Source organism: Artibeus jamaicensis, unplaced genomic scaffold, assembly GCF_021234435.1.
Source record: "Artibeus jamaicensis isolate MK-2021 breed Jamaican fruit bat unplaced genomic scaffold, CSHL_Jam_final contig_1016, whole genome shotgun sequence".
NCBI classification, from domain to species: domain Eukaryota; kingdom Metazoa; phylum Chordata; class Mammalia; order Chiroptera; family Phyllostomidae; genus Artibeus; species Artibeus jamaicensis.
Genome location: NW_026521195.1, coordinates 5,216,539 through 5,230,041, shown reverse-complemented (window position 1 = coordinate 5,230,041; position 13,503 = coordinate 5,216,539). Strand labels below are relative to the sequence as shown.

General features: G+C 39.1%; 1 protein-coding gene across 2 annotated transcripts in view; it reads left to right on the top strand.

Annotated features, from left to right (window-relative positions):
• The window catches only part of GPR141 (G protein-coupled receptor 141), a 34,037-nt gene extending 27,479 nt beyond the window's left edge, over window positions 1-6,558 (top strand). For both annotated transcript variants that reach the window (XM_037126454.2, XM_053661695.1), the window contains exon 2: window positions 2,329-6,558. In XM_037126454.2, the coding sequence (XP_036982349.1) occupies window positions 2,343-3,251 (909 nt within the window). In that variant the 5' untranslated portion in view covers window positions 2,329-2,342 and the 3' untranslated portion in view covers window positions 3,252-6,558. The remainder of the gene's footprint in view (window positions 1-2,328) is intronic.
• The last annotated feature ends 6,945 nt before the right edge of the window (window positions 6,559-13,503 follow it).

Genomic DNA, 13,503 nt, shown 5'->3' with positions numbered 1-13,503 from the left:
CCCCTCCTTCTTAAGAGATGCAAACTCACTTCTCCAGGAAGGACAATAAGAAGGGGTGTGTGTGTATGACTTTGGAGACCTTGACCAAATGACTTAACCTGCCCAGGACTCAGTTTCTTCATCTGACACTTGATAGCCACACACGCACAGCACACAGGGCTGCGGGGAGGACTGAATGAGTCCACATGTGGGCATGCGTCTCCAGTACCACTGCAAGCATGGAAGAGATTTCACATGGGCTTCTTATGCCTGAAAGAGAGAGACCAGGGCAGTTTATGAGAAAGAAGGAGGACTTGAGCCAGATAATAATGCCATGGGTTTTACTTTCTTCTTTCTAGTGTTGGTCATTCTAGGTCAGTAGCCCAAGAAAATGATGAGCAGAACTTAGTGGGATATTCATCCTTGCTTTAGCTATGAACATAATACCGTTTCATGTCTACTTGACAGAACCACTTTTTGCGAGTATGGAGATGACACATCACACAGAACAAGTAGAACAGCAGTCAACCTTTTAAGTGGGTCACAGAGAAATTGTATTTCATGCCCCCCAAAGCAGAGGCTATCTGGGGTCAGGGCTTAGTCATCCTCATCATCATTTTACATTGGTTGTATTGAGGTAGAAGCTACATGCAAGGAACTTGACCAATGTGAAGCGTACATATGATGAGCTTTGATAAATAACTATAGAAGTAACTGGCATGATATAAAATATTCTGCCCCAAAAGTTACCCTTTTGAAGTCAACACCTTCCCCTCCTACCTGGGCCCTGAACTACACTGATTTCCTTTTAGTTTCATTAGTTTTTTGTTTTTTGTTTTAAAGTCATACAATATGTAGTCTTTAGGGACCAGAATCCTCTATTTAGTAAAGTGTTTCTCAACTTTCTTTTTATCATTGCCCCTCTAAGCAGCCTTTTTTAGTAATCTTTTTCCTAATTGTTTTACACTTCCTTATGAAATTTTAATAACACTGATAGGCTGTATGTCTGTTTACATAGTATATGTACATATGTGTGTTTTATACATAAAAAGTAAAATTTGTCACACCTCAAGAATAAATTTTGACCACTTGGGGGAGATGCTGAGGACACATGATTTAGTAAGATGCTTTTGCCATTCATTGGTATTGTGAGTTACCAGTTGGTTCATTTTAATTTTGGGGTAATTTTGACTGTATAAAGAGATATTGAAGAAATGCATAAGACTAACTGTCAATGTATTACAAAGGTCAGGTACTAAGCGCATACCGTAACTACTGTTCTTTCTTAAATGTGATCCTCAGATTCGCTGGTGTCAGGAAACAGACCTGTAATCACACAGAGTTCAAGTCAGAAATCTGGGCATAGTTGAGACACTTCTTTCCCCCCATTTCCCCAGATCTGGCCTGCCAAGTCCTGTCCGTGTCACTTCTGCATAATTGCTTGAATCAGGCCTCAAAAGATCAGATTTTGCTGTAATCCAGGACATTCTAAACTTGTAAGGGTTTCGATCCTTTTCTTTTGTAAAATAAAGGGGAATTTAAATAAGAAAGTGAAATGACTCAATTAGTATAATTAAAAGATTACCAATTTTTTTCATTTAGTAAATAAGTTAGAATGTAGATAATGAATTAGAAGGTACTGAGTCCATTTAGAGAAAGAATATTCCAAGTCCTGAGGAACAATGACTTGCTTTATGCATTTGAGGTTGGGGGTGGGAAAATGGGGAAGCATGCTGCGTTTCCAGTGGGGCTCATGCGAACAGGCTGAGCCCAGGCTCTAATGCTAGACAATATTGTAACTGTGATGAAAAATCCAGATATGCCCTCCTCTTGCTTTCTGCTGTCTTGATTTAGCCACATTTCTTTTTCCAAACTAATCAGTATTTTAAACAAATCAAGTATAAATATTATTGGATCATTTACTGATGAGTTGGAAGGAATTAGACAATTAGAATCATACTTAAAAGGAAAAATATTTTTGGGGATTCGCATCATCTTATCACTTTTTCCCAGTGGTGCTTGCAGGGCTAATATCCACGTTTCAGCGGCAGGTGGTCTGCAGTCCAGTTTTCTGCAAACATCTTGAACAAGTGCATATATATGTATATAGCTTTCTGGGCACCTCTGCATGGGGTCTTTAACCTATTAAAAATAAATAATCAATGACTTACTGTGTTTTCGGTCTAGAGTATATAGACATGCATATGGCATAGTCTTCATTCTGAAGGCACACAAAGCTTACATCCTGTACACAGATAAATGTCAAAACCACAGATTGCTGGTACTAGGGAGGCGTGTACGAAAAGCTCACGTGGTTTGTCAGTTACACTGGTGCCTTGTCTCTTCCAGGTGACTTCTGAAGTATGAGTGCCCACAATGACTCCTCCTGCAGGCCGATGCTGACACCCCACTTAACCACACTCTACTTCATGGTGCTCACTGGGGGGCTGGCGGGCGTCATCTCCATTTTGTTCCTGCTGGTGAAAATGAACACCCGCTCTGTGACCACCATGGCTGTTGTTAACCTGGTGGTGGTCCACAGTGTCTTCCTGCTGACCGTGCCTTTCCGCTTGATCTACCTCATCCAGCAGAGGTGGACATTTGGGCTGCCCTTCTGTAAATTCGTGAGTGCCATGCTGCACATCCACATGTACCTCACGTTCCTGTTCTACGTGGTGATCCTGATCATCAGGTACCTCATGTTCTTCAAGCACAAGGACAAGGTGGAATTCTATAGAAAACTGCATGCTGTGGCCGCCAGTGCTGGCCTGTGGCTGCTGGTGATTGTCATTGTGGTGCCCCTGATTGTTTCTCAGTATGGAAATCTTAAGATGTATAACAAAGAACAGTGTTTTAATTTCCACAAAGAGCTTGCTGAAACATACGTGCAAATCATCAACTATTTGATCGTCATTGCTGTCATAGCCGTCACGGTGATTCTGTTGGTATTCCAGATCTTCATCATCACGTCGATGGTGCGGAAGCTGCGCCACTCCTTACTGTCCCACCAGGAGTTCTGGGCCCAGCTGAAAAACCTGTTTTTCATAGGGGTCATCATGATTTGCTTCCTTCCCTACCAGTTATTTAGGATCTATTACTTGAACACTGTGGTACACTCAGATGCCTGCAACAACCATGTGGCATTTTATAATGAAATCTTCTTGAGTGTGACGGCGATCAGCTGCTTTGATTTGCTGCTCTTTGTTCTTGGGGGAAGCCATTGGTTTAAGCAAAAGATAATTGACCTGTGGAATTGCCTTTTGTGTCGTTAGCCACCAAACACAGTATTCAGGTTTGCTTCCTTTATATTGGGAGTGAAAATGGGTAGGGGGAGGTAGGAGGGCATTTCTATTACTCAGTTAAAACCTTGTCTTAAGGCAGTCAGACAAAAGGACTGTAAAATGCCAGAGCATCCATTTCATTCCAGTCCTTATTTAGTCCCTGCTATCTCTAACTGATGCCCATGCAAAGGCCAGTAGTGTTCCATCCACCCGGAGTTGCAATACTGCATTATTCTTCAACATACTGTCTACTTGGCCTGTCCAGGCACCAGGGCTCTAATGGTTTCTGAATTTCGCTAGTTTATTTTTGTTTCCTGAGTCAGAAACGTGGTGTTTCTTAAGCCTGGTAGCTGGTTCTTGACATTCCACATAAAACCTGAGGTCAACTAATTCTGGCTATGACTCAGCTTGAGAGCACAAACTTGACTGTGCTCACTAGATAAGACGTTCATTATACTCACACGCTGACAGAAAAACAGATAAGTGGGGAGGCCAGGAAGAAACTTCCCTAGATTATCATAATTCTGGTAGGAGGTCACTTATCTGGAAAGCAAGAGAAAAAGAACTCCTGGCCTTCTACTCTCGCAAGGCTATCTAGAGTTATCCATTGAAAGGTCAAGTTTAAGGGCTTGGATCAACTCCCTCAGCGTTTCTAAAAACCATTTATAAATGTACTAAATATATCTAAGTGATGGTGAAAGTGTAACTGAGAGAATATTCCTGACCAATGTGCTATTAGGCATTATTCCCAAGGGAAGTAATTCATTTTTTTTTCCTTTTCTGTTTTGAAGAATTTCTAGAGGTCATGGTACAAAGTTAATTTACATTTTCCTTGGAGACAGAAAGCTATACTGTAATCTTTAGAGTTCTCTTCAACCCTTAAAGTTGTATATGTTTAAATAAATGGAAACCATATTCTTTAAAATAAAACTTTTGAGAAATATGTAGAAAAATCATGGGACTATGAGATTAGGATGCTAAGTTACTACGTAAGCTTGTGGGTTTTCTCCCCTCCTGCTCGTGTTTCTACTATTTCTCTCAAAGTTTCATAATCTTGAAATTTCCTAAGGAAATGATTCAGTTTCATATTTAATGCTTCAGAGATCCTGAAGCAATCCTTGGTAGGAATAGAAGAAATAAATGAATTAAAGTAACTTTTTTTAAATAGAGACACACATGTTCATGATTTAAAGATTTTTCTTAATTTGTTATGCTATATGGACCCAGAAATGCAACAGATGAACAAGAAATGCCCCTCCCCGTAAGTTTCTTTAATCACTAATTTTGATCAGTAATTTTTTATTGAGTTATGGAAATTAATTTTGAGGAAGAAAAGGCAGCAACACACTGCATTTAACTTATTCCAAAATTATCGCCTGTTTTAAATTTTCTTTTAGTATCCTTTTTTCTTTCAAGTTACACACACACATATATATGTATATATGTGTATGTATGTATGTATTACATATATATTTGTACTTATTTGCATTCTTTTCCCATTTTGCTTAGTTTTTTCTTTCTCATTTGACCCATAATATTTGTAAGAAAATTTCTAAGATCTATAGAAATTTTAAGAAATTTTTTAACACTCATAAAATTTGTAAGAAGATTGTTATAATGAAATATTTTAAAATTATTTTTAAACTTTTAAAATTATTTATGAGAAACACATAGACCAATGGATCAGAATAGAGAGCCATAAATAAACCCATGCCTATATGGTCAACTAATATATGACAAAGGAGGCAGCACTATATGATGGGGTAAAGACAGTCTATTCAATGAATGATGCTGGGAAAATTGGGCAGATGCAAAAAATGAAATAGACTGCCTTTTTAATACCATATATAAGAATAAAACTGCAGAGTAAAGACTGAAATGTAAGACCTGAAACCATAAAACTTCTAGAAGAAAACACAGGCCATAAACTCTCTGACATTGTTTTTTCTCTTGTATCTCCTTGGGGAAGGGAAACAAAAGAAAAAAATAAACAAATGGGACCACCTCAAACCAGAAAGTTTTTGCATGGCAAAGAAAACCATCAACAAAATGAAAATCATCTACCAGACGGGGAAATATATTTGCCAATGATACTTCTGGTAAGGGGTTAATATCCAAAATTTATAAAGAACTCATAGAACTTAATGAAAAAATTAAAGTACAAAATGGGCAGAAGACATGAATAAACATTTCTTCAAAGAGGACACATAGATGGCCAACAGACATATAAAAAAGACGCTCAATGTCAGTAATTATCAGAGAAATTCAAACAATGCCATGTCACCTCACATCTGTCAGAATGGCCGTTGTCAATAAATCAGCAAACAACAAGTGCTGGTGATGTTGTTGAGAAAAGGGAACCCTTGTGCACTGTTGTTGGGGACGCAGACTGATGCGGCCACTGGGGAAAGCAGTGGAGGCTCCTCAAAAAATTAAAAAATAGAAATTACCTTATTACCCAGCAATTCCACTTCTGAGGATATATCCAAAGACATACAAGACATCCAAAACACTAATTCAAAAAGATACATACCCTCTTATGTGCGGTGAGGCATTACTTACAATAAAATTTGGAAGCAACGCAAGTGTTCATCAATAGATGATTGCCTAAAGAAGATGTGGTACATGTATACAGTGGACTAGGCTATAAAAAGGAAGGAAATGTTACCATTTGCAACAACATGGATAAAACTGGAGGCTGTTATGTTAAGTGAAATAAGTCAGTCAGAAGAAGGCAAATACCATATGATTTCCCTTATATGTGGAATATAAAGAACAAAATAAAAGAGAATCAGACTCATAGATACAGCGAACAAAATGAGGGTTGCCACATGAGATGGGGTTGTGGATATGGGTGAAAAAAGGTGGAGCAATTAAGAAGTTACAGAACAGTCACGGGGATGTAAAGTACAACACAGGGAATACAGTCAGTAATATTGAGATAACTATGTGTGGTGCCAGGTGGGTACCAAAAATACTGAAGGGAACACTTTGTAAAGTATATGACTGTTTAACCACTATGCTGTACACCAGAAACAAGTACAAAATTTTGAAAAAAAAGAATTGTATGGGAATTACATTAACTTTCTCTTTTTGCATATGTGTCTTGTCTCACTATCATAATATCTGTTAACTTATAGATTGTATTATAATTTCTTCCACATTTGAAATATGTTGACGTCAGACAATTTTGCTTTTTTTCTGTATTATTATGTATTATAATGAAGGGCCTATTTCTGTGGACCTATAAGAAATGTTACCCAAAATAAAGAAATGGCATATTCTATCATCTATCTTATTCAACAATATTTACAGAATAAACTAAAGTTTTCAAGTTGCCTATGCTTTGTCTCTCATTGCTATGAAAATACCTCTCCTGCAGGGGTGGGGCTGGCCATGACTTTCAAGTCACTTTTGGATATTACCATTGTAAGGGGGCACTGCTGGTGTTTGGTGACTGGGGCCAGAGACAGGACATCTTGCCTCGCACGCAGCTGTTTGCACAATGGAGAATTACCAGGTCTTGGTTCGTATTTGAATGTTCTTCAGACTTTCATGAAGTAAAACATATGCTCGTAATAATCAGAGCAGTTAGGTTTTAATCAATTTTCATAAACAAATAGTCTCGTCTTGGTATGGCTTTAATAGTTTGAATTTCCCCCAAATGCAGCTACTGTGGATATTGGGGAAAGATTTCATGCTGTTTTCCTTAGACCTTTACTAAGAGTTGTTCACTTGGAAAGTCACAGCATCAGTGGCAACACCGTCTGTGGCATTGTAAACAACACAACGTGCTCGTGAGCAGTACTTGCAGGTGCTGTGTTCAGGTCGGTGTGGAATGCAGGCGCCAACACACCGCCTCCTTTGTAAAGATGGAACAGTCACACTCTGAAATGCATGTTATTTTATTACAAAGAGCTTTTGTTATTTATATTACAGTCAGGGCACTATGTCTATAACAGTTTAGGAGGTTTATATTATCTGTGAAGTTTATTTTAGGATGGTAAAAGTCTTACCACATACTTGCCATAAAAGGTAAGGCACTGGCTCTCTGAGAGTTAAGAACCACTGAGCTACCTACCACCAGTGGGATCGGTTTTAAATGGGAGATTTACACTTACGACATTATGAACAGAAAAATAATAATTCTATATTTGGGGATTATTTAACCTCAGCTTGGTTTAATTCAAAATGATTTCTCTTGTTTCTGTAGCGATTAAAAGAGTGCAACCTTTAGGGAAATGTGAAGAAAATACAAGTGCATATTTCCCTTTTTGATAGGATGACAGTATTTCCTTGAGCCTCAAGACTCTCAGATTGGCTCATGGTCAACAGCCACCAGCTTTTGAACCCAACCCATGGGTAGTGACAATTTTGGAGACCTAGGCAGAAAGATTGCTTCCGGCCTCTGTTAAGTGGAACTAGATTCCACCTTAGTTCATTTCTTAGTTTTCCTCTGAAAGAGTAATTGAATTTCTCAGCTTTCTTCCTAGACCTCATGCACAATATATTAAATAGGAACAGACTATTTTACTTATGGGAAAAATGAGCTTTGTTTGGAATGATTCAAGAAGGGCTGAAAACCCCCCAATCCTCCCCAAATCCTCCTAGATGGGGCCGCCATCAAAACTGTAAATCCTCTATATATGCCAGGTTAATGTGGTGGTTCTTCTGAAGGAGAGCAGTGGGCCAGTCCATTCACCAGCTCTTGGATGTGAAGCCAGTGAGGTGAGCTTTTGTGAAACTGTTGTTTCCTAGATTGGGTAGATTTTGTCCAATTAACTTCTTCTAATCAGATGAGGCATAAACCTAGGACACTCATACTGACCGGGGCTGGTAGGAACAAGAAAAATCCCCTTGTGATAATAAACAAACAAACAAATAAATAAATCCATCCAACTGAAAATGAATTAAAGTCTTACATTTAAGGCCTGAAACCATAAAACTTCTAGAGCAAAACACATGGAGTAAACTCCTTGACACACTTCTTAGCAATGATTTGATACCAACTCATTTGGATTTGACACCAAAAGCATAGGCGACAAAAGCAAAAATAAGCAAGTGGAACAGCATCAAACTGAAAAGTGAAGGAGACCATCAACAAACTGAGCGGCAACCTACCAAATGGGAGATAATATTTGCCCATCATATATCTGGTCAGTGGTAAATATCCAAAATATGTAATGAACTCCCACTACTCAAATGCAAAAAACCAAAAACCAAAAAAACCAAAAAACCCCACAAACAATCCAATTAAAAACTGGGTAGAAGAGACTGAACAGGCACTTTTTTCCAAAGAGGACATACAAATGGCCGACAGGTGCATGAAAAGATGCTCAACAATGCTGATCATCCCGGAAACACAAACCAAAACCACAAGGAAATATCACCTCACCCCTGTTAGAATGACTACTAAGTAAATGACAAGAACTATGGTGCTGGCAAGGATGTGGAGAAAAGGGAACCTTTGTGCACTGTTGGTGGGAATGCAAATAGGTATAGTCACTGTGGAAAACACTGTAAAGTTTCCTCAAAAAAGTTTTAAAATAGAACTATCAGATGACCTAGCCACCCAATTTCTGAGTATTTACCTGGAGAAATGGAAAGCAAGATCTTGAAGAGATATCTGCACTTCCACGCACTGTACAACCTTATTCCCAACAGCCAAGATATGCAAACGATCTCTCTGTAGCTCCCATCTTCTTTATCCATTGATGGGCATTTAGGTCTGTCTATTTGTCCATCTACCTATCTACACATACATACATACACACAAACACAGCTATGTATGGTTTGTGGAATCTTAAAAAAAAACCAAGTTATAGAAGCAGAGAGCAGAACAGTGTGGTTTAGGAGGGGTTGGGAAGCTGGGGGATGGGGAAGCGTTAGTTAAAGCTACAAAGTTATAGTGACATCAGATAAATAACTTTAGAGGTCTAATTTACAGGCATGATGACCATATTTATTACTGTACAAACACTGGAAATACCTAAAAGAGTAGACATCAGGTGCAGACGAAAAATGGTAACTCTGAGGAAATAATGCTAATTGGCTTGATTGTAGTAATCTCTTCTCTATGTATGTCTAATCAGCAGGCTGTACACCTTAAATGGAGCTCATTTTTATTTTTTAAATATTCTATGCTAGCAGCTTCTACTTCTGTCATATTGAAAATATTCTCACTACCAAATTTACAACAGGGAAATGTGTTCTTTGTTTTGACACTAGATGGCAGCCCAAAGGCAGAAATTGATTCTGCTTCTCCAAGCTTCTCGAGTTTTAAGTTTAATATATATATTTTTTAAAAAGGTCAGGGGAGAAAAGAAAGGAAAATGCAGTAAGAATAGTAGGCTTTTAGGGTCCTCAAAACTCTGCACTAGACAGTTTTTTTTTCCTTAAGAGGTTTACTTCATAGCAACTGTTTCCCTGTGGCAAGTTGACTGAGATGTTATTAAAATGTATTTCTTTAGCTATCTGAGCAAAAACAGTTCTAAAAGCAATAGTTGTTTTGTTTTTTGTTTTTTGTGGATTTTTTTGGTTTTGCTCATATTTAGGGATTGGTGTGCTTTATTTCAATAATAGTTCACTGCAACTAATTTTTGAACCCAAATGAAGTTGATTCTTACAAATTGGTACTAGCTGACTTTTTTTTTTAATGCTTGCCAATTAGTATAACATTTGAATGCCTTTGAGACCAGGTTTCAGGAAACTCGCCCACTTTTGAAATCTTGAAAAGGCTGGAGTGAGACTAGCAAGCCAGTTCCCATTGCAGGTCTCTCCCTCAGCACTAGCCTTTGGTTAGTGCTCAGAAACTTGTACCCTCCTGACCTGTAGATAGTGTGATGACACAGAATCTATCTATTTACTGGTTTATGTAAATCAGAAAGTGATGAGTTTGTTTTTTGGGGGGTGTAGGGTTTTATTTATTTATTTTTAGAGAGAGGGGAAGGGAGGGGTTGGGAACCACCCTGCCTGGTTTCAGAAGCTGTAGCCCCCCCCCCCCCACCTCCCCATGGCAAAGGCAGAGTAAAAAGGTCTTGGGACCATAAGCCACTAAAGGAGACAAAGCTTATCCCCCCAGCAGGGGCGCAGCCTCTGCCCCCTTTACTTCACCTTGCTTGGCCCCTGGCGGATGATTGGTTAGCCAATGACAGGTAAGACTCCTCAAGGGAGGGACAACCTAAGATAGGCATGGTCACAAAGGGGCCATCAGGGAAGGACTTAGGGGACTCTAGAGAAGGGGTGATGGACCCTCACCCTTTGGCTTTGTCATAGCTCAAGTCCTCATTCTATCTGTAAGAAGTCTGCTAATCTCTTGGCTGCCTTACTTCCCCTGCCTGACTTCAACGTGAAACAATGCAGGAGGTGGGTGTGGCCCTGTGCTGGAAAGGGCGGGTTCCCTAGGGTGATCAGGCCTAAAAAAGAATGCATAAAATCCTGTGAAACCTGCTTTGCTAAGAATGTCTTCAATTAAAATGTTCAGGGTTGCATGATAACTGGCGACCCTTTGATTTGCAGGCGGGCACTCAATCCATTGAGTCACATCAGCCAGGGCTGATAGATGATTTATGACTGTTAAAACCTGTGTCAGGAAAAAAAAAAAAAGATTCACTCACTGGGTGCTAAGGACAAAGAAGTGTTAGTGAGGATTATGTATTGGGATTGCTCTAATGTGAAAATATTGGTGTTGGGGGTTTTAATAATCTCAAGCTTTCATAAACATTACAAGTAGAACACAAATGACTTGTTTTTTCCTGAGCCTTTCCAGGGTAAATTGTTGACCTAATGCCCCACAATTTCCTAATATCTCAGTGTGAATTTCCCACAAACAAGGACCATGTCCCTGACAATCATTATTTTGCCTTCAAAATTGGGAAATTAACATCAGTCCACAACTACCATCTAAACTACAGGCTTCCTTTACTTGTCATGTTTCTGTACTCTCCGTCATTCTGGCATCATCTTTCAATCTTTCCTTGTTTTCCATGAACTTGACACAAACTGGTGTTTTTGTAGTCTGTCTTCAACGGCAGTTATCTATCTCCAAGTTGTCATGCCTTTGCTGATCATCCCATAAAAGTGTATTCCTGTTACGCTCCATTCCTTGCCTCTGTGTTGCTCTTCCCACTGTTTCCCATGCTCTGGCATTATATAGTATGTTGATTTGAAATTTTAAAATCAACTTTCCCTCTTCAAATTGAATGTAAGTCTCAAAAGGGCAGGGATTTTTTTTTTTTTCTGGTTTGTTTACTGCCTGAGCCCAGAATACAGAACAGGTTTTAGCAACACATGCTCACTAAATACTTGTTGAGAAAAGAATGAATGAATGACTCCTCCAGGGTGTGGAGGGAAGTAGAGCTTCCACAAGTGGAAGAATAATCCACAATGCACCTTTTGATACCTACAGAAAAAAATAACAGAAATATTTTGTTATGGCATTTACAATGCAATTGTAAACCATAAAACAACTTGGTCTGCTCAACAAGAAAAATATCTCTTTATTTTACTGACTTCAGTAATAAGATAGCTTTTCTACACATTCCCCAACACCGGTTGCTGAATACAAGCTGCTCTACTACTGACACAGGCCTGTGTGAAGTGACCGCTTTCTAAATGGTGATTGTTATGAACGTAGGTAGCCACAGAGCTTTAGGAGGGATATAATTTAGTGTTCACAAATTAAACCACCATTTTCTTTAAACCATGTGCCCCGTGGTTAATGATTTTTGTTAAGGCAATAGAAAAGTATTTTTTTTTTTAAGATTTTATTTGTTTTATTTTTAGACAGAGAGGAAGTCCGGAGAAAGGGAGAGAAAGATCAATGTGTGGTTGGCTCTCACACACCCCCTACTGGGGACGTGGCCCACAAGCCAGGCATGTCCCCTGACTGGGAATCAAACCCTCTACCCTGCAGTTCTCAGGCCGGTGCTCAATCCACTGAACCACAGCAAAAAGTACTTTGAAAAGTGCCCTTCTGAGCTAAAAACAAGGCTGGGAGACAAGTCATCAACTCAGTGTCCTTTCCGCGGGCATTCATCTCTTTATTTACTTCCTGATCTGAAAGAGTTTGATACGACCATTTTAAAGCTTATACAAAAGCAGGACATTCATCTGAGGTTTATAAAGATTGTAATATGCCCCAAGGACATGATTTTTTAATGGCAACTATTTCTCTACATTATTTTGTTGTTTAATGGGAATGACTCTCACTTGAGCACAGAAGGAATCAATGACTTTAAATACTGACTGTATTTTCTGTGGCTACACAATTATTCTTCTTTAAAAATTGAAAAGGAAGATTAAAACTCACAATAGACACTTCCAATTACTTTATATGCACTTTTCAATTAAGTTCTCACCAAGCCAGATTAGATACTAGGCTCTTGCTACAAGTGATTTATGACCTGGGATGTTGTTTAATAAGCACTGGGGATTTGATTAAATTTAGCAGTCATTTTAATTCATATGTTCACCTTCGTTGTGTTGCTTATCATCTCCTTGGCTAAAGCAGCTGCCAAGCAGAGTAACTTTCAGGTTGCAAGAAGCTCCATGCACATCCAACACAAAGCCTTTTAACACTCCAGTAAGGAGGAGACTGATCATCTTCTCAGGAAGTGAACCCCAATCACAGATTTGTTCACTCACAGAGATTTGGTTCAGGGCCGTATGGAATCTGAGCTAGCCCAGTGTGGGTACCAGCCAAAACCTCATGTGTCCACCTGGGCATCACTGCTCGGGTATTTCCTGATCCACTGAGCTGTTTTTATTTTCTCTCCAGGATGACACCCAATGACCAGAAGGTCCTGTTATAAGATCCTGAACATAAGAACCAGTCTTCACTGGCTGAAAAGTCAATAATGTTATATTGAAATGACTGTGCTGGCAAGGACTTCTGTAGTTTTTAGAAATGCTATTCCTCTCCCAGCACCGTGGGGAACAAGGCTACCTAGGATATGCTACTTAGTTAGCATGGTGGCTTGGGTGGTGGCGTTTTCCCAGGTTCTGTCTGTACTACTCTGTAAATCACAGATGTTTTTATAAGGCCATCTGGTAGGGATGTTTGCCTTCTTTTACATAGGAGCCTTGGTGGTGGTTATCTTCTGTGTAACAATCTCACAGCTTAGTGGTTTAAAACAAGCATTTAATTTTATTGAAGTGTCATCTGTGAGGCATATGGTGTGACATCTTCTGTTCCACCTGGTGTTGACTGAAGTCACTTAGTGACATTCCACTGGCAGATGGG